The sequence below is a fragment of the Phyllobates terribilis genome, unplaced genomic scaffold (genome assembly GCF_046119375.1).
Source record: "Phyllobates terribilis strain yellow unplaced genomic scaffold, ASM4611937v1 Scaffold_9__5_contigs__length_417890890, whole genome shotgun sequence".
NCBI classification, from domain to species: domain Eukaryota; kingdom Metazoa; phylum Chordata; class Amphibia; order Anura; family Dendrobatidae; genus Phyllobates; species Phyllobates terribilis.
In genome coordinates this window covers 211,797,441-211,823,149 of record NW_027362769.1, presented here as the reverse complement: position 1 = coordinate 211,823,149, position 25,709 = coordinate 211,797,441, and the positions used below count along the sequence as shown (strand labels likewise).

The following is a 25,709-nucleotide window of genomic DNA, read 5'->3' as shown; positions in this document are numbered from 1 at the left end:
AATGGCTCATGCAGATGTCCGTGGTTCTTTGTCGAACGCGGACCGCAATGCAAGGACTGGCCGCAGGTTTATGCCAGACTCATATATTTCTATGATGCTGTTACACTCGGGTCGGGAGAGCCACAGCCAGTCTGTGCATTGTGGACCATGGTCGGACTGAGATCGACGGACATCTCCATGAGCCCTTAGTGTAAAGAGAGCATGAAGAACCTTTTTAATTGCAATGTGACACTAGACCAAGGAAAGTTTTTTTTACCATAAAGATTTACCCTATGATTGAATGGAACATTGTTGGTCTCCTCAATAAAACAACTTGCCTTTTGCTACTAGAATTGTTTTGTACGTACCCTACTCTTTATTTCATCTTCAGATCAATACGGTTACTTTTGTTGATCCTCAAAACATTCATGCAAGTGAGTGGATATGTATTTGATGTTAACAATTGTAATCTTTCTGAGTCCTTCCAGATTACAATAATCTTTACAAATTGCCGACATTGATTAGACATTGTCTCCAGAAAGTCAAAAACACCTTGAATCAAGCTTGACAAGTGTAATGTATTCTTTCGTTGTGTAGATGACATCTGTCCTGGGTAGACTCTAGAGAAAAGATAGTTTGATATTAACCAGTGATGAGCGAGTATGTTCTGTTAACCCTTTCGGTGAGCATGCTCACCGAGTATCTTTAGCGTGCTCGGCCATTATGTTTTAGTTACTTCGTGTGCATGATTTGCGACTGTTTTACAGCTTTAATACATGTGAGGAATGCCTAAGAAACAGGCATTCCTCACATGTATTAAAGCTGTCAAACAGTCGCAAATCATGCGCACGAAGTGACTCAAGCATAACACCGGAGCACTCTGAAGATACTCGGAAAACACCCGAGCATGCTCGTAAATCTCGAGTAATGAGCATGCTCGCTCATCACTAATCTTAACACTTTCTAGTAAGAGTTCGGATCTCTTTAAAGTCTGAATGTTTTTATTGTATTTAGCCTATGGGTTTCTTCTTGTTTTTTTTCTCACAATCATAATATTCTAAAAAAAGTTATTAACAATAGGTGAAATCTCCCAACAATTACATGAAAAAATTGTATTCCAGGGATGATCCTCTCAATGGATTCATAGTGTATGATGCTCTTAAGAACCTGTCACAAGAAATTTGGTCTTCTAGAGAGGTCTCAGTATTTTAATGGGATTGTCTGAAATCAGATAAAATTGTTGCAAAAGTTGAAAACAATGTAAAATAACAAAATAAGCAATACTTACCGGTTGAATCTCTGCTGCTAGAGCGCTGTTTCCTGGCTGCTTCCCGCAAGTTTGACAACGACACGTCATGTCTGCAGTAAATCACTGGCTTTAACGGTCTCTTACTGTCTACCTCATCATCAGTGTTGAGAAGACAATGGTGTGTTGACTGGACATCATTGATGCCGTCTTGTGACCTGGTGCTGAAGGGGCAAAGATTCAACAGTTAAGTTTTGCTTAGGTTTTTCCCAATATTGTCTAATCTTGGACAACCCCTTTAGCGTATATTGTATTCCCTTGTTTTATGCCACTTCTATGTATGATTGAAACTGCAGTATATACTGTATACACATGATATAGACTTTTGCCACTATTTAAGAGTGTCCTTTAAAGAGAATGTGTAGCGTCGGCGTCCCTGCCTCCTGCTAGGCAGGGACGCTGTTCCCCTCACCTCTCCGCTCTGTGCCCGGCGTCTTCCTCCCGCTCTGCTGGCAGCTCGCGCTGCTTCCCGGCCACGGTGCTTAGGGCGCGCGCGCGCGCTCCCCCTCTCTTAAAGGGGCCGCGCGCGCCGTCCTAAGGAGTCCCCGGCCAATGGCCGGAGGACTTCACCATATATAAGGCACCTCCTCCAAAATGGAGGTGCCCGAGCAATGTTGTTGCATAGTCTATCACTCTGCTTCAGCCCTCAGGTCCTGTTTCCAGTTACCTGCCAGTCACCTGCCAGATTCCTGCCTGTTACCTGCCAGTCACCTGACAGATTCCTGCCTGTTACCTGCCAGTCACCTGCCAGATTCCTGCCTGTTACCTGCCAGTCACCTGCCAGATTCCTGCTTGATACCTGCCAGATATCCGTTTACCTGCTTGCAAGCCTGCGGTCCATCGGTCTGCCTTCCGACACTTGTCAGTCTGTCTATGGACCAGCCTGCCCGCTCACCTGGGAGCGCTCGTCTGCTACCTGCCTGCTACCCTACCTGGAGGCTCCGCCGTCACTTGCCGTGACCACCTGCCTGTCCAGAGACTCTTGTCTGCTCACCTGGGAACGCTCATCTGCTACCTGCCTGCTAGCCTACCTGGAGGCTCTGCCGTCACTTGCCGTGACCACCTGCCTGTCCAGAGACTCCTGTCTGCTCACCTGGGAGCGCTCATCTGCTACCTGCCTGCTAGCCTACCTGGAGGCTCCGCCGTCACTTGCCGTGACCACCTGCCTGTCCAGAGACTCTCGCCTGCTCACCTAGGAGCGCTCACCTGCTACCTGCCTGCTAGCCTACCTGGAGGCTCTGCCGTCACTAGCCGTGACCACCTGCCTGTCCAGAGACTGTCCCTGTCACTTGCCGTGAGTACCCGTCCTTCTACCCAGAGACTGTCCCTGTCACTTGCCGTGACTACCTGCCCTTCTACCCAGAGACTGTCCCTGTCATTTGCCGTGACTACCTGCCCTTCTACCCAGAGACTGTCCCTGTCACTTGCCATGACTACCTGCCCTTCTACCCAGAGACTGTCCCTGTCACTTGCCGTGATTACCTGCCCGTCTTCCCTGGGAGCCACCCGCTTCCTTACAAGGACCGTCCCCTTGTATAGTTGCTCAGAGGTTCCGCCTCCCAGACCCTTTACAGAATGGGGTGTGACTTATTAAATTCCAGAAATCTGATAGAAAACACCTCTAACAGTCACAATATTTACACGCCACTCCCGGCCAGTCACACCAATAAAAGCATGGCGCAGGCAAGACATGGGCAGGATGCGGCATGGTCATGCCCTTCCTCTCAATTTCATCATAAGTTACACCTCTAAAGTGGCGTAAGTTACTCCAGAAATGTACGCCAGCCCCTGACTGGCATACATTTCTGGCAGCGGTACACGCTGGGTACCAGATGCGCTTGATTCCCTAAAGAATCGGGTCAGTGTACTTCAGTGAGCGCTTCATTAAGACTGGCGTACGCTAAGCTATCCTTAATGTGTCAACCCCAATGTGTTATCACAAAATGACGTGTTGTTTAAATCAGGTTTTTGTGTTCCATGTTTTTTTAATTTATGACCAATGTTTTTGTTTTAAGAAATAAAATTAGAAATCTTGTAATTTTCACACTGGCCACTCAGTAACATGCTCCTGTGTTCAAACCCTTGACTCTGTTTTTTGTGGTCTCTGTCCGATGAGCCACAGCATACACATCTTTTTCCGAGTGTTTAGGTACTGCTATTCTGACTGCCGTCTTTTTTTTTTTTGCAGTCTGTTTAGTATAACACAGGTTTTTTTCATTTGTCTGCCCTATCATCCAGCTAAGGCTTATTTCTTTGCTCTTTCTGTTCTTTACTCTGCATCTACAGTAGCTTCTGTTTCTTTTTAGGAAGTAAGTGTCATAGTTTCTAACAGTAAATACTTTATACTTTGTTTTGTATTTTGTAGTTTATTTTACTCACTCTGGGATCTTTTCTTTTTCAGCACACTTTCCTTTCTATAGGTGATTTGCACTCTGCTCTACCCTCCAGTTCTTTAGCAGGAATGTGATGAACTAGACGGCCTTTCAGGCAGCATAGGTCCGAGTTGCCATTGTATAGTCTGTGGTTAGGGCGATCACTGCTCATGCAGGAACCACTAGGGACTTTAGTCTGTACAGGATCCGGCAGGGTCAGTTGCAGTATTTAGATTTACCTATTATCCCGAGTGAGTTGCAACTCTATCATAACACCCAGTCTATTTTAGACTCATAATTCCTTTCCTTTCATGGAGAGTTTTCAGGTGGCTCCTTATCATCAGAGACAGGATTGCAATCACAAGTAACACGTCTATACACAGCTGATAACAGGATCCACCAATGAAAATAGGTGATGTCACAGCTGACCCTGCTCCCCCTCTCTTCACATTGACCTTTTCATGTGCTTTAATTCAAAAGGGTTATTCTTTTGGATCAGGGTCTGAGTCAATCTATTTCTGCTAATGGACATCTTGATTCCCTGAAGGAAAAGGAAGTTAGAGACTAAAAAAAACCAAAGTGATCACTGTGAGAATTGGAAGATTTCTCATTTTGATTTATAATACCTATTGTGATATGGAAAAAAAACATTTCTACAATTTAAAAAATATGTATTTAACACAAAAAACTTGTTTTAAACAGTGGGTCATTTTATGATGACACATTCCCTTTAAGTAGTACAGCATATAGAACCCAAGCTCTTATAAATACTCTATTGGACATTTGATCCTATACATGCAATAATGTAAAATTAATAAATCGCACATTAAATCATCAAACATCAATGTACTCATTTGGTCCTTTTACCAGCAGATGATGTACTTATGCATATGAGTCGTGTGTGCAGATGACCAGCTCACCTTAAACAACATTATTATATAAGAACCACCCTAGGAAACAAACACGGAGTGGTGAAAAATGGGTTAAAATCTGAAATTCTTGTGTTTTGCTGAAACAGTAGTAACCGTTTTAGATGGAGTCACACATCTTGTGTTCTGTACGCCCCACGTTCTTTTTGACCGGCAGGTTGTCTATCAGTATGTACCGCGTTAATACACTACAGTCCGACAAAGTTTCCTTCATCATGAAGTGTAGTCACCCAACTGAGTAATATGTGCTGTACTTCAGCCTCATTCATGCAGTTCAGCAGCAGGTCATTCGGAAATGTTGATGCGTCCATGAAATTATTGCTCAGATAAAGGTCAGTAAAAAGTGGCCGAAAGAGCAGTGAGACCTAAACTAATATCCGAGACGTCCACCCCATTACCTGTCTACACGTTAGCACAAAACTAAAGACATCTAGAAGATACTGTATCATTTTATTGCAGTTCAGGTGGAAATTCTTTGCAGTAACAATATTTTATGCAAGTGTATTCGTCTTTATGAATGTAATTAACTCACCTAAAGAGTGAGCCAGGTCATCTCTTGGGAGGAGGCGACTGGAACGCATGCCCGACCAGGTCATCTTTTGGTTCTTCTTGTTTGGCCATCTCAATATGCCATCATTTATCTTTTTACATATTCCTTGGATCGTTAAGTCCCATCTTTTCCCATCAGTTCTCTAAAGATGAAATCGTTACAAAGTTGGCCTCATACTATTATTGGCCAAACCCACTAATGATGGTGGCACCAGGGCTCTGGAGTCGGAGTCGGTGCCCATTTTGGTGGAGTCGGAGTTGGTATAAAATGTACCAACTCCAACTCCTGCAATATATAATAAATTGGGTACAGTAGTTCAATGCAGTTTGTGGGGAATATTTTTTCATAAGAATTTAGGAAAGTTATGAAATGTCCTATAAATGTCTGTCCTATTCCTGATCTAAGGGTCTAGACTTTTAGCTGAGATGAATCTGTGCTACAGTAAATTTATCACTTAAACATGAACCATGTATGAGGGAGTCGGAGTCGTGGAGTCAGAGTTGGAGTTGGTGTTATGGAAATTGAGGAGACGTAGTCGGAGGTTTGGCTTACTGACTCCAAAGCCCTGGGCGGCACTGGCCGAAAAATGTGTTGTGTATGGGGGATGTCCAGACAGCATCTGCTGTTGCCCAACATGCCTGATACTCTTTGATTTTGAGGGTGATAAGCCACCACCAGAATTGTCTGACTGTAGCTTACTCCTCTCTCCCTATTGAGAACCCATGCTTGCTCAGCTCAACTTTGGTGTGTATGATGCCAAGAGGATTAGCTGTTAACCGAAAGACCCAACAGCTATCTACGGAGTATGGACAGCTTAAACGAGGCTTCCCCTCTGGTGAGCCAGGCCCGACCAGGCACTACATGGTCGACCTTTATCTCAATTTAAATCATTCATGTATTCCTAAAGGGAAACTAGCCTAACACGGCATCCTTTGCTGATAACAGCTGAATGCAAGGGGTTACAGTTCTGTGAGCCAGGTTTCCAACTTTCCAACAATTGAATTAGAAAACTTTAATCTTTTTAGCCCCATTCTCAGTAACACATCGGACTGCTCCAAAAGTCTCAGAGCAGTTGTTACTCACTTGTCCCATCTACAGTGCTGGGCTCTGCTTCCCCTGTAGTAGTGCTCGTCAGGTTTCCATAGTTAATAGGAATGCACCTCTTTATGTTACTCTTCTAGGCTTTATAAAACCAGCTCAGGAAGTTACACACTTGCTACCATGTTTGGAATAACTGTGCCTTCTGACAAAGTCTCCTGGAGTCCGCAAACATGTCTCTGTTACATCAAGGTGACTGCGAACCAGATTCTGCTGTTCCAAGGTGTTGTCCACACAGTTGACTCTGTTGCATTAAGGTGCTTGTCTGCAAACCCGCCTTTGCTGTTCCAAAGCGCTGTCTGTACACTATGCTTTACTGTATTAAGGTACTGTTGCAAACGTGAACTGGTGTCCCTAAATGTTGTCCACACTCAGCTCTGTTGTGTCAAGGTGCCTCTCTGTATACCCTGCTCTGCTGTCACAAGTTGCAAGTCCGCCTACTTGGCTCAGCTGTACCAAGGTGCTATTCACATATCTCCAGCTTATTCATTTCCACACTGTTCCATGTGCCATCCGGCATACTTAGCTCCATTGTTGACCGTTGTTCCACGTGCTGTCCAGCTTCTTGAGGTCTGCTGTATTTTGTTGCACCACCTCCAGTCCAAGCCTTCTCAGGCCTACAGCATAGCGAATTCACTTCACCTGGTGAAACATAACTGCCGCCCCCAAAAGTGTCACTTACGTGTCTTTTATTAAGACCAGCCCCAAAATTGGGACATTTGTTATGTCTTTCATTTAAAAAGTGTTTGTGTTCATGAGGTCTGATGAGATTAAGAAATGTATTGAATGGGCATCAGACACTGAACAAACATGACAGTGTTTCTAGAAAGAAATGCAGAACTTTTTATTTTAATCTCATATTACCCCTTTAAGTGGGTATCCATTTCCATTATATCCATTAGAAGTATCACACTATAACTATTGCACTAATGCATTGTAGCGATGACAGTTCAGGTCTCACGGTAAATAGGACATGGCAGGAACTCTGACCCAGTGACCACACAATCTAATTTACTCGCCTGATGAAGGCATTGAAATTCAATCCCCAGTTCCCGAGTAGCTGCATTGCAGAAGACGGTCTACGTGTTATAATTGATATGCATCATACCCACACATGGGGCCAACACTCCGAGATGTAACACAGTGATAATAATCTTTTGCAATATCAATAAATTATTTTTTTATATTAATTTTATTAGTTTTATACAACTTTAAGACATACATGTACTCAACATAATTCACAATTATATACAAGAAATGGTTCTTTGCTGCAAATTTTACATATGTGGCTTATATTAATTGTTGGTTTTAATTATTTATTGTTTTAAGCTGTGTAGAAGTTTCTTCCCTCCCCTACATAAGGGAGGTGGCTCTGTATAACATACCCTACCTGATGAAGGAGTCAACCCGACTTCGAAACGCATTGTATCAATGAATAAAGATCCAGAGAACATACACCCTTGTCTTCACTCTGTGGCGGCCCCCAGGAATCATTTTTTTTCCTGTTTGGTTTGACTACAATATCAATAATAGACAAGCGATGCAGAAAGGTCACAAGGACCATGAACAGGACAAGTAGAAAAGAGACATGAGCCATGGGTCTTCCTACAGAAGAATGGCATGTCCTCCAGCAAGTTAAACATGATGTATTGAAAAAGATGTGATTTTAGACCATGGTTGTGACCCAGGACATTAGACCAAATACAAATCAATGAAAATATCATTAAGATGATTGCTACTTCGGATACATGATGAGGAAAGTTGTCAAACATGTATCTATATACATGGGTAGAATAGGTGAAAGTTTGTGAACTCTGGAATTTCTGGCTCATGTTGTCATATAAAGTATTAGAATTATTATTTTGTTCTTAAAAGATTAAGTTCATTGTTGTAAAAGTATGCGTACATCCAACCTTCATGTCTAGTACCTGTGGAATTTTCCTTTGATTCCTGTAGATTTAGAATTTTACATCCTTTGGATAGGCTATATATTAGTGATGGCATCTGCCTCACTTTCGGCACCCTTGCCGATCTGCAGAATGAAGCAGTGATTGCTCATTCATTAGCTGACATAGATATTACTATAGTGGTGTAGCTGTCTTTGGTACTGCCTGTGTCTTGTACTGAACCTGTGTATTTGATCGGCAGTTCCAGACAGTGAACAAGCCATTTTTTCTCATTCGTTATGTGATTGCCATCATGTTTATAGGGGCCAATAATCAGAACAAAGGTTATTATAAATGCTGATTCATCAATTCTCCTTGTCTTAAAGGGAACCTGCCAGATGATTCATGCTGCCTAAACTGCAGCATGAGTCAGAGCCTGGCTGCATGATTGCAGCCAGGTATATTTATCTCTGAAATGCTCTGGCATTTTAGATAAAATGTACTGTAGAGGTCTGATCTAAGTCCATAGCCGGAGACAAGACTACTACAGCGCCACGCTGGACTGGCTTCTCCAAAGTCTGCTAGAGGTGATTGACAGGTTTCTCAACTAGCAAGCGAGAGCATTCGGCTGGGGTCAGTGTCAGACTAGTCTTGTCCTCAGTATGAAGCAGGTTACAGGTTCCCTTTAATGCACCTAAGCAGGGCCGGCTCCAGGTTTTTCTGGGCCCCGGGCGAAAGAGTCTCAGTGGGCCCCTTTAACATATACCACGATTCATGATGCACAGATACCGCAGAGAATTATATATATAGTACAATGCAAAGATTTCACTTCTTACATTACATGAGCGATATCTATTGTAAATTCTACAATAGCTCAGAAACCGGCAAATCGCTCCACACAGCATAATGGCCCCCATATAATGCTCCATACGGAACACTGCCCCCCATATAACGCTCCATACAGAATACTGGCCCCCATATAACACTCCATAGAGGATACTGGCCCCCTTATAACGCTCCATACGGAATACTGGCCCCCATATAACGCTCCATACAGGATACTGGCCCCCATATAACGCTCCATACAGGATACTGGCCCCCATATAATGCTCCAAGTAGGCTGTTCCCCCCACATAATGCCCTATGCAGCCTGTTCTCCCCTTATAATGCCCCATGCAGGATGTCACCCCCCATATAATGCCCCATGCAAGATGTCACCACCCATGTAATGCCCCATGCAGGATGTCACTCCCCCCATATAATGCCCCATGCAGGATATCACCCCCCATATAATGCCCCATGCAGGATGTCACCCCTCCCCATATAATGCCCCATGCAGGATGTCACCCCCCATGTGATGCCCCATACAGGATGTCACTCCCCCCATATAATACCCCATGCAGGATGTCACCCCCCATATAATGCCCCATGCTGGATGTCACCCCTCCCCATATAATGCCCCATGCAGGAGGCACGGGGAGAGGTAAGCATCCGGCTGCCGGGGCCCTGGGCAAGCGGGGGAGAAGGGCGGACGCTGGCACCGCTCTCCTCCGCCCATAGCCCGGCGGGGTGCCCGACAGCAAGTGGGCCCCCCGCCTGCTCAGGGCCCCGCCACTTGCCCGGATGCTGACGCCGGCCCTGTGTCACACGAATGTGTGAATGTAGCCTTAGGGCACTGTGACATGTGCTAATGCTGTTCGTTTTTTTTTCTCGGACAGCACACTGACCCATAGAGTTTCATGGATCCATAAACACATCCATTTTGAAAACAAATACTCAGTGCAGGTCCTATACATCCGGATCATACTTGGCCAATACCTCTATGGAAATCTGTAAAAAACAGATGAAACATAGAAGGCAGACTTTGTACTTCAGTTTTCCATCCGTGCGTCATCCATTTTTAACTGATATATTTTTAAGAGTCAATGGATAAATAACAGTTTAGATAGTCCTAAAAATTGACACAGATGCGTGAGTGTAAGTTCAAGGGTATAACAAAATTCTGCCGCTATCCCGTGCCATGCTAACTCAGTAGGGGCAACAGAACATTTACTAAAATAGTCACACTTTATAAGGCGGTCCCCCCTTTAAAAAGCACTCCTCCTCCTCCCATCAAAATTTTTATCCTCTTAATATATTGCAATCATCATATTATATAGCACTGTGTACTTACAATTGGTTATTTTTCTTTTCTACACAGTTAATTCTTCTCCTTTCTCTGCTCTATGTAGAAACCGTAAGGGAAAATTGACCTCTTGTTTCTACATAGAGCTTAGAAGAATTCAGTTAGTCAGTTTTGATGCCATAGACGTAATGGAAAAGAGAAGAATTAGCTGGGTCGAAAGGCAAAATGAGCAATTGTCAGTACACAGTGCTATTTAATATGATGATTGCAATATATTAAGAGGATAAAAACTTTGATGGGAGGAGGAGTGCTGCTTTAGGTTGTTAGATAACTGCTGTTTTGATTGAATCAATACATAAGCCCCATTATTTATTTGCAGATGGTTTTCTTTGATTACAAATTCCCATATTGGCCAGTTTTTGGATGCTACATACTGTATATACACATCAGCTCCTAAGTCAGAGCTAGGCTCTATCTATGGCTTTTTAATAACTGATCCTGTATCCTTCTCGCTGCCACTGAGTGATGGTGATAAGGTTAAACATACACCAGACTTTAAGCTTCCAGAGACAGGAGAGTGAAAGGAATAATCAATACCTCTCCTTCCTGCGCTCAGGCCGCAGCTCAACACCCGATGATTCATGGTGCTCTCACCTTCTGGGGTCTCATCCTATCGATATTGTACCCTTTTGGTTCCATGATTGAGCTCATGTGCTTCCCACAGTTCACATTCATCTCTTTGTGCCAATCTTTCCAAAAATTATATACAACCTCATCTTAGAAACTTAACATACAGCTCCATGATATTCATTTTTAGTATTTACAGGTGCGACGCAGAATGTTGCCATCATTTCTCGTCTCCGCGCAGAACGACGTCGCCGCCATCAGCTCCGAGCATTTTAATCAAGGACAGTAAGAATGATAGAAATGATGGGGGCCTGTTATTTCCATATATCCTCGCAGCTTCTCAGGTGTACATATTAAAGAATAACACGGGTATCATGATTGTAAGGAAAGCGGAGCTATTCTCTGACTTGCAGGTGGTTTCCATTATAGATGTGAAAGTTTCCCATAACTTATGTATGAAAGTGCCGCTGTCATCGGCTACACCAGGTGCTGCTTAATTCACGAGGAACACAACTTTATCCAGCGCATTAGAATACTTCTAGATCTCTTTTCTTTAAAGGGGAAATTTACTTTTCCTATAACATGGTGGTGAGATCCGTGAGCTGGGACGTCTCTGGTAGAGGATTGTCTCCCGGGAGGACAAAAGGACCAGGCGTAAACTCAAAATTCCAGAACCTGGTCGGGGGAGAGCTTGGAGGCCTTTAGGAGTACAACTTATAAACCTCACACTCCTCAGTTTGAAGGATACACAACAATCGTACTTTTCTGCACAGCAAATGCCCAGGATCAGTGCCATACAGAGAGGTACTGGGAAGGCTTTGCAGTGCTCAACGCTTGACACAGCTCCTTCAATTTAAGGAGTGTGAAGGATACCCCGACATTGAAGTGACCCCTACTAGTCATAATTTATGACATATTTTTAGAAATATCCAAAAACATTGTGTGATGGGAATATCCCTTTAAATCTGTAAGAGCATGGAATTTTGAAAGTCATTGAGTACAATAGCTCCTTATGACTCATCCCCTTTAAAGGGAATCTGTCAAAAGGATTTTGCTACCTCATCTGAGAACAGTGTATTGTAGGGAAATAGACCCCAGTGACGTATTATTTAGTTTACTGGGTGCAGCAGTTGTGACACAATCAGAGTTTTTAGATGTAGCAGAGCTCAGAAAGCTAACCCCGCCCACACCACTGATTGGCAGCTATCTATATACATTGTATATTGACAGAAAACTGCTAATCAGTGCTGAGAGTGTGGTTAGACCAGAAAGCACAGGGCCGCTAGTCCGGCAGTGATAATCTCATTCTAATAAAACACTGATTGTATTTAAATTACAGCACATGGCCTAATAAGTGACACATCACTAAAATCAGTGTCTCAGCCCCTACCTCCTGCTGTATTCAGATTACGTAGCAAAAAACTGCTGACAGATTCACTTTAATTAGGATCTGTCTGGCCTCCTAAAATGGTTTGGTAAGTTTGATTAAATACTCGTAGTTCTCAAAATATACCCATTCTGGAGCATTTTTTCTTGATGCTCTGCATTATGATATACCTCTGTTAATCCTCTTGGAAATGTAGGAATCAATTAATAACCATTCTCTTTGTTATTAGGTGATAGCATTTATTGGACAGTGGCAATGTTTACTTGAGTTGAAATCCAAGCTAGGATCAGTCTTCTACCAAGAGGATGAACTATGAAAAATTATGTTACAGCCATTGCATGGCAGAATATGAGAGACAGAAGGCACCAAAATGCCTTTTACCCAGGCGCTGAATTGAGATCTCTAATAATCAGCAGTGGTCAGAGCTTCGAGTAACAGATATATTGTATTCTGCAGCCCGTAGGACCAGCAAGGTTTTCCCTTTTAGTGGCTACTCCAGTTTTATTGTAACTGTTGTTACTGTTGTTGTTATTGTAACCGTTGTTTTTATTGTAACTGTTGTAACTGTTGTTGTTATTGTAACTGTTGTTTTTATTGTAACTGTTGTAACTGTTGTTGTTATTGTAACTGTTGTTTTTATTGTAACTGTTGTACAATTCTGCTTTGCGCAAGGAAATAGGGAAGATAAGCTTCTATGACTGATTCCATTCTCAGAAAATGTAGAAATGTTTGTCGAGGGAAACAATTCAGCTATTTCATGTTTATCTTTTTTTGTCACCCAGGAAAGGCCAACAACAATGTCCAGTGGGATGAGGACTCCATGGAGTATATCGCCGCCAATCCAGTGAGGATAGCCTTTGTTTTGGTTGTTCACGGAAGAGCCTCTCGACAACTCCAGAGGATGTTCAAGGCAATTTATCACAAAGACCATTACTACTATATTCATTGTGACAAGGTACGGATCTAAAGCTTGTCCTTGTCACTCACCACAGACCAATGGAGTTTTTCTAATAAGTATTTGCGGCCTATAAACACATACATAACATTAACAAAGAGACTATCCTAAGGGAAAATCCACCTCTGCCGTCTTGTCTATCTATTCTTTATCATCTTGGTCTTGTAGTTGTCAGTACAGCTCTTTTTGTAGAGCCTCAAAGACGTAGAAAATGCAGAGTCCTGAGCTTTTTGGGACTGTCTTAATTTTTTGGATGAAGTCCTGGCCAATGTAAGGTTGTTTTGGGGTGAAAAGCTATGGGTTAAATCTAATCCTTTCAAAAATGGGAGGGTCTATTCTATGCAGCATGTGGGTGCTACTTGATTGGACTTGGGGTGAGACTCTTCTAAGTATGCAAAAGGCAAAGGTCCAAACAGAGAAACAACCCCCCATCTATGCCGATCATCATGTCCTTTTAAGGCATGATTGAGTTGTCGGACCATTTTGAATAATAGATCACCCCTTTAAGTATCCAGTTGAAATTGCTTATATCGATCAACATTTACATCCCAAATTCAAAACATTTAAAGGAGTATTAACTTATGTCCTTTCTATAGGATTTTGGGTTACATTTTATAATGTGAGAGGAGGGTGGACAGGCTTTAACCACTGAGTCTCTCACCGTTCATCAGAACAGGACACATTTATCCTCGTTAAAACAGAGTGGCAGTGCACTTGCACGACCACCTCTCAATTCATTCCCTATGAGACTGCCGGAGAAAGTCGAGTGCACCGCTCTGGCAGTCCCATAGAGATTGAATGCTGCTCCATTTTAATGGGGCTAGAAATGACCTTTTCTGGTTATCAGTGGGGAACCCAGCAGTTGAAACCCCTGACTCCTGATCCAAAAGTTCTTTCTTGTGGACTCTTGATAAAGCCTTACAGCCAGAATATCCCTCCCCCAAACAAAATAACCATACTTCCAGTAACACCCGGCATTGCACACATTGGAGTGATTTTGTTGCACAATCGTCCTGTATTTTTAGGCGCCTCCCTTCATAGAAATTAATGTATATCACAATTATATGATACTGGTCACATAACTCAACATTATTTTCCCCCTTTCTTTCTGGTACAGAGATCCAATTATCTACACAGACAAGTAATCCAGTTTGCCAGTCAGTATCCCAATGTCCGCGTCACATCGTGGAGAATGTCTACAATATGGGGAGGGGCAAGTCTGTTATCCACGTACCTGCAAAGCATGAGGGATCTACTGGACATGTCAGACTGGTCATGGGACTTTTTCATCAATCTGAGTGCTGCTGATTATCCAGTCAGGTACACTCTTTCATTTTGCTATATATCACTTTATAGAAATCAGTCAAAGGCTAAGTTCCCATGGTGCAAAACACAGCGGATTTTCTGCTGCACATTACGGCACAATGATTGACTATACTATGGAGCTACAAACGTTTGTTTAACAAGTAAATGGAATGATAGGGTTAATTCTGCGCTGCCGGTATGAAAAGACAAGAGAGGAGAACGATATCCAGGAATGCGGTTTATTGGTCAACGTGTTCCGAAGTTCTAAACTTCTTCAGTCTGTGGTTTGTCCTGATGGAGACGTTTGTAACTTCGAAACGCGTTGACCAATAAACTGCATTCCTGGATATCGTTCTCCTCTCATGTCTTTTCATACCGGCAGCGCAGAATTAACCCTATCATTCCATTTACTTGTTTTCCAAGCTGTGGGTCTGCAGCAGCCGGGAGCCTTTTAGTGGTTGTGGATACACAACCATTCCAGGTAAATACCATTGCCTTTGGTCTCCCCAGTGTTACTCGGATAAAACCCTATTTGCACTTTATTGTTATTCCTGGTTTTCCAATTTACGATCTTTTGTTTAAGAACTCATATTGGAGTCCACTGTGAAATATATTACATGTTAACATTTTTCATTATTTAGGACTTCACTGGCCCAATTCAACTTTTCAATTCATATAGTTCTGTGTTTTTTTAAGCCTTGACCTTCCTTTATTTTTTATGATTTATAACCTGGATCCTGAGGCTTCTGCCCATATGGATTAATCTATATATATTTAGAGATAGATAGATATAGATATTTACATAAATAAATAGAAAACCAAAGAAGCACTATGTCCTACTAGATATGGGTGCAAGTCTCATGATCCAAGTTTCAACTACTTACTTGATAAGTCCATAAAAACTAAAGGAAGACCAAAGCATGAAAAAAGCCCAAATCATAAGAACTAAAACATTGCATTGGGCTAATAAAACAATAAAGTTCTCATTGTTTACAATTGGAAATGTAGAGATTTTTAATAGATGTGCAGTATATATATATATATATATATATATATATATATATATATATATATATATATATATATATACACAGTACAGACCAAAAGTTTGGACACACCTTCTCATTTAAAGATTTTTCTGTATTTTCATAACTTTGAAAATTGTACATTCACACTGAAGGCATCAAAACTATGAATTAACACATGTGGAATTATATACTTAACAAAAAAGTGTGAAACAACTGAAAATATGTCTTATATTCTAGGTTCTTCAAAGTAGCTACCTTTTGCTTTGATGACTGCTTTGCACACTCTTGGCATTCCCTTGATGAGCTTCAAGAGGTAGTCATCAGAAATGGTCTTCCAACAATCTTGAAGGAGTTCCCAGAGATGCTTAGCACTTGTTGGCCCTTTTGCCTTCACTCTGCGGTCCAGCTCACCCCAAACCATCTCGATTGGGTTCAGGTCTGGTGACTGTGGAGGCCAGGTCATCTGGCGTAGCACCCCATCACTCTTCTTCTTGGTCAAATAGCCCTTACACAGCCTGGAGGTGTGTTTGGGGTCATTGTCCTGTTGAAAAATAAATGATGGTCCAACTAAATGCAAACCGGATGGAATAGCATTCCGCTGCAAGATGCTGTGGTAGCCATGCTGGTTCAGTATGCTTTCAATTTTGAATAAATCCCGAACAGTGTCACCAGCAAAGCACCCCCACACCATCACACCTCCTCCTCCATGCTTCACGGTGGGAACCAGGCATGTAGAGTCCATCCGTTCACCTTTTCTGCGTCGCACAAAGACACGGTGGTTGGAAGCAAAGATCTCAAATTTGGACTCATCAGACCAAAGCACAGATTTCCACTGGTCTAATGTCCATTCCTTGTGTTCTTTAGCCCAAACAAGTCTCTTCTGCTTGTTGCCTGTCCTTAGCAGTGGTTTCCTAGCAGCTATTTTACCATGAAGGCCTGCTGCACAAAGTCTCCTCTTAACAGTTGTTGAAGAGATGTGTCTGCTGCTAGAACTCTGTGTGGCATTGACCTGGTCTCTAATCTGAGCTGCTGTTAACCTGTGATTTCTGAGGCTGGTGACTCGGATAAACTTATCCTCAGAAGCAGAGGCGACTCTTGGTCTTCCTTTCCTGGGCGGTCCTCATGTGAGCAAGTTTCTTTGTAGCGCTTGATGGTTTTTGCAACTGCACTTAGGACACTTTCAAAGTTTTCCCAATTTTTCGCACTGACTGACCTTCATTTCTTAAAGTAATGAGGGCCACTCATTTTTCTTTACTTAGCTGCTTTTTTCTTGCCATAATACAAATTCTAACAGTCTATTCAGTAGGACTATCAGCTGTGTATCCACTAGACTTCTGCACAACACAACTGATGGTCCCAACCCCGTTTATAAGGCAAGAAATCCCACTTATTAAACCTGACAGGGCACACCTGTGAAGTGAAAACCATTTCCAGTGACTACCTCTTGAAGCTCATCAAGAGAATGCCAAGAGTGTGCAAAGCAGTCATCAAAGCAAAAGGTGGCTACTTTGAAGAACCTAGAATATAAGACATATTTTCAGCTGTTTCACACTTTTTTGTTAAGTATATAATTCCACATGTGTTAATTCATAGTTTTGATGCCTTCAGTGTGAATGTACAATTTTCATAGTCATGAAAATACAAAAAAATCTTGAAATCAGAAGATGTGTCCAAACTTTTGGTCTGTACTGTATATTGTATGTATATATACATATACTGTATATACACTGCTCAAAAAAATAAAGGGAACACTCAAATAACACATCCTAGATCTGAATGAATGAAATATTCTCATTGAATACTTTGTTCTGTACAAAGTTGAATGTGCTGACAACAAAATCACACAAAAATCATCAATGGAAATCAAATTTATTAACCAGTGGAGGGCTGGATTTGGAGTCACCCCCACACTTAAAGTGGAAAAACACACTACAGGCTGATCCAACTTTGATGTAATGTCCTTAAAACAAGTCAAAATGAGGCTCAGTATTGTGTGTGGCCTCCACGTGCCCGTATGACCTCCCTACAATGCCTGGGCATGCGCCTGATGAGGTTGCGGATGGTCTTCTGTGGGATCTCCTCCCAGACCTGGACTAAAGCATCCGCCAACTCCTGGACAGTCTGTGGTGCAACGTGACGTTAGTCAATGGAGCGAGACATGATGTCCCAGATGTGCTCAATCGGATTCAGGTCTGGGGAACGGGCGGGCCAGTCCATAGCTTCAATGCCTTCATCTTGCAGGAACTGCTGACACACTCCAGCCACATGAGGTCTGGCATTGTCCTGCATTAGGAGGAACCCAGGGCCAACCGCACCTGCATATGGCCTCACAAGGGGTCTGAGGATCTCATCTCGGTACTTAATGGCAGTCAGGCTACCTCTGGCGGCCCTCCAAAGAAATGCCACCCCACACCATTACTGACCCACTGCCAAACTGGTCATGCTGAAGGATGTTGCAGGCAGCAGATCGCTCTCCACGGCGTCTCCAGACTCTGTCACGTCTGTCACATGTGCTCAGTGTGAACCTGCTTTCATCTGTGAAGAGCACAGGGCGCCAGTGGTGACTTTGCCAATCCTGGTGTCCTGTGGCAAATGCCAAGCGTCCTGCACATTGTTGGGCTGTGAGCACAACCCCCATCTGTGGATGTTGGGCCCTCATACCACCCTCATGGATTTGGTTTCTAACCGTTTGTGCAGACACATGCATATTTGTGGCCTGCTGGAGGTCATTTTGCAGGGCTCTGGCAATGCTCCTCCTGTTCCTCCTTGCTCAAAGGTGGAGGTAGCGGTCCTGCTGCTGGGTTGTTGCCTTCTTATGGCCCCCTCCACATCTCCTGGTGTACTGGCCTGTCTCCTGGTAGCGCCTCCAGCCTCTGGACACTACGCTGACAGACACAGCAAACCTTCTTGCCACAGCTCACATTGATGTGCCATCCTGGATGAGCTGCACTACCTGAGCAACTTCTGTGGGTTGTAGAGTCTATTCTCATGCTACCACGAGTGTGAAAGCACAACCAACATTCAAAATTGACCAAAACATCAGCCAGAAAGCATTGGTACTGAGATGTGGTCTGTGGTCCCCTCCTTTATTGAGGGTGTCTTGATAATTGCCAATAATTTCCATCTATTGTCTATTCCATTTGCACAGCAGCATGTGAAATTGATTGTCAATCGGTGTTGCTTCCTAAGTGGACAATTTGATTTCACAGAAGTTTGATTTACTTGGAGTTATATTCTGTTGTTTAAGTGTTCCCTTTATTTTTTTGAGCGGTGTATATAGATAGATGGATAGATAGATAGATAGATAGATAGATAGATAGATAGATAGATAGATAGATAGATAGATAGATAGATAGACCATGCAATATCTTAGGCAGATTGTCCTACTAAATATTTATTTAACTTAGATTTCTCTTTAGTTCATTCACTTTTGCATTTTGTTAAAGGGAGAGTGTCAACAGGTTTTTGCTATTTAATCTGAGAACAGCATAATATAGAGCCACAGACCCTGATTCCAGCGATGTATCAATTATTAATCAATATTCAATACAATCAGTGTTTTATCAGCAAGAGATTATCACTGCTGGACTAGGTCTCATGTTAAGGCCAGTCAGGCTAATGTGTATAACCCCTCCCCCACCACTGATTGGCTGCTTGCTGACACTGTACACAGGAAGCTGCCAATCAGGGGTGTGGGCAGGGTTTTATAGGGCTCTGCATCTGATCACTGCTAGATCTACAGCAGAGAAAACAGTGATTCTATCAGCACTTCACCAAGAACTCTAGTAATTGACACCTCACTGGAATCAGGGTCTCTGCCCCTACATTCTGCTGCTCTTGGATTGCTTAGCATAAACCTGCTGACAGACTCCCTTTAATTGATAAAAAAAAACTTTTAACATTTCTATTTTTGCAGCATTTTTTCCGCACCTGCCTAAAACAGTACTGCATATATACTATAGCTTGTATTGTATCATAGTATATGGTATACCTGCGTATTTATAGTATATATTATGATACAATATGAGCTGCTCTTGAGTTTAGCCTAGATTATATTTATATATTTATTGGTGCAAACCCTCAGCTCTGAGAAGGATTAGGCCTGTTCAGTTTTGGGCATCCAAATGTAAAAGACATTGAAGCTGTTGTAGGGTTCGGTACTCACTTAGCTGCGTGAGAGGTAGACATGGGACACTGTCTCTTTAAAATGTCCCAGGCAGGTTTATTATGCTGCACAAACCGCACTTCCAGAAATAAACAAAAGAAAACCTTGTCCTGCACAGTGTAACAAAGCAGAAAGTAAACAGTCCATCCAATATTTCGGGTTCACACGGTCACGGTCAGTGTCTTTATACCCTCAAACACTCTGGAGGTCTCCACACCTCCAGCCACAGACACTGAATGAGACACTTGGTCTCCATTTTATACACATGCCCTTGGGTGGGGATATGTGAGCAGCCAATCCCCCCCATCTCTTATGACTGCTCGAAAAAACCGACCCTGATACGCCCTATTATCCCTCTCAGCACTATGTGTGCTGGAGCATGCCTTCTCGGTTTCACATCACTGAAGCTGCCAACCTCAGCGACACTATCTCCCCTCAGGGACTTGTCCGGCGGACCTCTTACACTGTTTATGGGCAGAAAGCAGAAACCTTGAAACTTGTGAGAATTCCAATGGCAAAGTATAGAAGAAAGTTGTACGAGTTTTCGTTAAACAATGGATGCCCCTTGAAATCTCCTCATGTGAAAATAACTGGAGATGACGTCCTCCTTGATGTAGGGGAAGTGACAGCCATACCCAACCATCCATTACTCATCATCATAAATCAATGAGATTTCTCTTCTGTCAGACCCTATGTGCTTGAGGGGCTTAGCGGTTTTTATTATTTTCCAGTACATAAAAGACTGAGGTTAAAATTGTAGTCTTAGTTCTTTTTGAGTTTCTAATTATTGTCATGATTTGGTAAGAGCAGACTTTTAATTTTAAGCTAAGCTGCATGGGAAACGTCAACCACAAGAATAATGTTTTAACTCCCAATCCAAATATTTTGGCAAATGGATTCAAATAAATTTTAATGTAAGGCAGCAAAACATGGTGAGCTATGTCTTATGATCACCAGTATGGTAATCTGTCACTACTTTTTTTTATCTCATGTGAGAGCAGCATGATGTAGGGGCAGAGATCCTGATTCCAGTGATGTATCGCTTTCTGGGCTGCTTGCTGCAGTTTTAATCAAAACTGTCGTATCTGCTGCAGATCTAGCAGTTCTCTGAATGCTGAGCTCTGTAAAACCGCGCCCACACCACTGATTGGCAGCTTTCTGTGTTCACTGTGCATAGCTGCCAATCAGTCGTGGGGGCGGGGTTGGACTACATGGCAGCAGGCCATATAGTCCTATAATGATAATCTCATGCTGATAAAACCGTGATTTTATGAAAACTACAGCAAGCAGCCCACAATGGTGGTTGAGTATTGCTCCATTCACACAGGGGATTCTAGGAACCCCACTCTCTGGATGTGTGGTGATCCCAGCAGTCAGACCCCCATAGATTATACATGTATCAACTTACCTGTGGATATGGTAATAAACGTATTTAGTGGGCAAACCCCTTAAAGGAGTCAATGAGACTCCCTAGTGGCTAATTATAATGGTGAACTCTACAGTTGTGCTCAAAAGTTTACATACCCCGGCAGAATTTTTCCTTTCTTGGCCTTGTTGTTTCAGTGAATATGAATGATAACAAAAACTTTTTCTCCACTCATGGTTATTGGTTGGGTGAAGCCATTTATTGTCAGACTGCTGTGTTTTCTCTTTTTAAATCTTAATGACAACCAAAAACATCCAAATGACCCTGATCAAAAGTTAACATACCCCTGTTCTTAATACCGTGTATTGCCCCCTCTAACACCAATGACAGCTTGAAGTCTTTTGTGGTAGTTGTGGATGAGGTTCTTTATTTTCTCAGATGGTAAAGCTGCCCATTCTTCTAGGCAAAAGTCTCCAGTTCCTGTAAATTCCTGGGCTGTCTAGCATGAACTGCGCACTTGAGATCTCCCCAGAGTGGCTCAATGATATTGAGGACAGGAGACTGAGATGGCCACTCCAGAACCTTCACTTCCTTGGGTGTTGGTTGTGGGGAAAAAAAAAAAAGAGTTAAGTTTTGGCCAGGTGGCCTATCTCTTTTTTGGGCGATGGGCCAGTTTTTAGTTTTCTTTTTTTTTAGGGGGTTAGGTGTGAATGTGCGGGTATGAATGTGGGCGGATGTTGGGGGCTTTGTGCGCCATCGGGTGAGGTCTCGTAAAGAGGTACGTTAAGGTCTTCCCTTGCTGGGGGGTCTCCTGGAGAGCGAGGACATTTCTGTGTCATGTATTATTTTGTTGAACTCTGGAAATTTCGGACTGGGGCTATCTCTAGCTGGGGTTTTTTCTTGTATAATGTTTGTATTTGTGTTTTGTATCTGTGTTTTGTACTTTTTATAATAAAAAAGAGTTCCAGAACCTTCACTTTGTTCTGCTGTAGCCAATGACAGGTCGACTTTGCCTTGTGTTTTGGATCGTTGTCATGTTGGAACGTCCAAGTATGTCCCATGCGCAGCTTCCAGGCTGATGAGTGCAAATTTACGTCCAGTATTTGCTGATTACATGCTGCATTCATCTTTCCTTCAACTTTTACCAAGTTTCCTGTGCCTTTGTAGCTCACACATCCCCAAAACATCAGCGATCCACCTCCGTGCTTTACTGTAGGAATGGTGTTCCTTTCATCATAAGTCTTGTTGCCCTCTCTCCAAATGTAATGTTTATGGTTGTGGCCTAAAAGTTAGATTTTGGTCTCATCACTCCAAATTACCTTGTTCCAGAAGTTTTGAGGCTTATCTCTGTGCTGTTTGGCGTATTGTAGGCGATATACTTTGTGGCATTTGCACAGTAATGGCTTTCTTCTGGCGACTCGACCATGCATCCAATTTTTCTTCAAGTGCCTCCCTATTGTGCATCTTGAAACAGCCACACTGCTAGTTTTCAGAGTCCTGAATTTCAGCTGATGTTATTTGTGGGTTTTTCTTTGCATCCTGAACAATTTTCCTAGCAGTTGTGGCCGAAATTTTTGTTGGTCTACCTGACCGTGGTTTGGTTTTTACAGAGCCCCTGATTTTCCATTTGTTAATCACAGTTTGAACGCTGCTGACTGGCATTATCAATTCCTTGGATATCTTTTTGTATCCCTTTCCTGTGTTATACAGTTCAACTGCCTTTTACCGTAGATCCGTTGACAATTCTTTTGCTTTCCCCATGATTCACAATCCTGAAACGTCAGTGGCTGGATGAAAGATGCTAGAGTCTGTCTGGATCCCAGAAACTCACTCAGCTTTTATGCACACACATTGACTACAAGCAAACAGGTCACAGGTGAGGATGTTACCTTTAGTAGCCATTCAAACCCATTTGTGTCAAATTCTGACGATGTTATCAGGCCAAAATCACCGGGGTATAACTTTTGATCCGGGTCATTTGGATGTTTTTGATTGTCATTAAGATTTAAAAAGAGAAAACACAGTAATTTGACAATAAATGGCTTCACTAAACCAATAACCATGAGTGGAGAAAAAGTTTTTTTTTGTTATCATTCATATTCTCTGAAACAAGGCCAAGAAAGGAAAAATTCTGCCGGGGTATGTAAACTTTTGAGCACAACTGTATTAATGGGATTGTCCTATTTAGATAACCCATATCTACAAGGCCACCAGTGAAAGAGGACCTATCACCAAGTCAACAGTAGACAGGTTTTGCATTTATTTTAACCCTGCACGCTCCCCTGAGTGTCTTAGTTTTTCTTTTTTTAAAACTTGCCATATGGTTCCAGAGATACGAGCCTTCTTTTATGGTTTTACAAAGGTGGAGGGGCTCACATGGTAATAATGCAGAGCAGCTTAAAGACACGCCCCCAAGGATCCTGTGACCAACGCCCCACTTGGTAAGGGGGCCATAAGATTTATTAACAAATAGAAAGATCTATATCTCTGGAACCATAAAAAAAAATACCAGGGCAACAGCGGTAAAGAAATAAGAGCAAAAATTGGCCACTTATGACCTGGTGACAGGTCCTCTTTAATGACTAACTGAACCTACCCAACCATCAAAAGTCAGTGTGGGAATTGATAGTGACCACCTTCATTATAGCTTGTCTTCCATCTTTTTTCTAAATGGTTAACATTTTTTCAACCTTAGTATTGGGCTCTGAAGTGCCCTGTTGAAAGCAAGCGGTAGCCACCACTCCATGCCATGTCTATGGGACTTCTGGAGATAGTTGAATGCTGCATAGACAGTACATGGAGCAGTGGTGTGCATCCGCGTCACATTGTAATGGGGCATGGAAATTAAAAGTCCTAATGAATAATTACAATGGTAAACTCCATCTTTGTAAGATATGTCCTGTTTGGACAATCCCTCTCCAGAAGGCCCAACATTGACTAGCTTATCAGTAGGGAAATACTCTGCTGGTGCTCATATTACTGAACCCTTCCACTGTACCCATATAGAAAGAACAATGTTCTTACCATCCAAAACTTACCAGAAATTAACCAATCTGTGCCCATCCACTAACGCTTTCATCTTTTTCTTAAAGGGTCCAAAACCTTCCTATAATTATATATCTCAGCACTTATTGTGGGTGGAGATCTGAATTCATGAGATCTTAGCATTTGAACTGTCACAGGTGTGTCAGACGTGACAGACAGTCGCCCTGCAGTTGGTTGCAGAAGATCTCTTCGTTTCACATTAAACACCTTTTTAGCTGTTTCACTCTAGGACCCAGCGGCTACCTCCTTCCTGCTAATTGACATCCTGGCCTGGGTGTTTAAATAGTTTCACTTTGCAGCAGGAAGGTGCTGGTGACACTCATATGTTTCCTTGTGAATGCTTGGAGCTCTCAGACTGCTATCTTCCTCTGTAATGCTAGGAGGACTCTTGGAGTTATCTCTCTGAAGTCGGCTAAAGCTAAGCTACTTTCCCCCCGTGTTTGTCTCCCTTGTTATCTTTAGTTGTTAGTGGGGATCGACCAGTGTTTATCCCCCTTTCCCGACCCAGGACCAAGCTCTAAGGAAATACAGGGTTTAGGTTCGCATGTGGCAATTGGTGAGGAACCAATATAGGGACGTTAGTGAAGACAGGGTGATATCAGATCAGCTTAGTAGGTTTCCACTTCCCCCTTTCCCTAGAGTCTGGGCTCCCTTTCCCCCTTCCCTTTGTGTTGCAGTTAGTCTTTCACACACCTTACGTGACATGAACCCACCCTAAGATGCTAGACCTTAATTAATTGAATAGTTAATGATAGTTTTGGATCAATTATTGTCAGTAGCCTGATGTTAATGCCAGGGGAGATTTGGACTCTGCAGTTTTGGAGTCAGCGGAGCGTTGGTGACTTTTATGCCCTCTGCTCCGGTCCTGAACTACGAACATGGATTTCTCTCGGAAGTTCCGGGTGAAGTCGGAAGGAGAGGGAGAGAAGCTTTTTTTCTAGCACCAAAGTTTGGGTTCCCGTTGATTTCAATAGGGTTCAGGTTCAAGTTCGGGTACATTTCTGGTACCTGAACTGAACTTTGAACAAAGTAGTTCACTGACCAAATTCAAGAAAGATCGTACCATATCCAGTTTGAGAACAGTCGACTCTTGGATCCTTTGAGCTGACTGTGTAACATTAATTCTATAGAATTCATTGATACTGAAGGAAACTAGTTTGATATTTTCCGCCATGTTGGATTTTCCTTGCTTAAGGCATGAGCTGCTGTGACTAAAGCTTACACCACAGGCGGTGGAGATAACGTTTGTATACTGAGCAATCTGTGCAGAGTATAGAAAGCTGTGACACAGTATGACACTCTTCTCTGTAGTCACTGTCTTAAGGTGTTGCCTAGAGCACTTCATATACTTAAAGCTGTCCCAATAGACTGAGTCTGGAAGATCAGAAGAGCAAGACATCTTTTGACATACCTATATATATACATATATATATATATATACTGTATATATATATATATATATACATATACAGTATGTCTACATACATAGCCATTGATACAACAACTTCCATTCTTCTGAGAAGATTTTCTATGAGATTTTGGAGGTGTATGTTGGATTTTTTTCCCATTCATCCAGAAGACCATTT

General features: G+C 42.5%; 1 protein-coding gene across 1 annotated transcript in view; it reads left to right on the top strand.

Moving 5' to 3' along the window:
* Positions 1–25,709, top strand: part of XYLT1 (xylosyltransferase 1) — a 398,924-nt gene that overhangs the window by 232,216 nt on the left and 140,999 nt on the right. The window contains exons 3-4 of the mRNA XM_073647654.1: positions 13,042–13,214; positions 14,332–14,534. Of these exons, the coding sequence (XP_073503755.1) occupies positions 13,042–13,214; positions 14,332–14,534 (376 nt within the window). The remainder of the gene's footprint in view (positions 1–13,041; positions 13,215–14,331; positions 14,535–25,709) is intronic.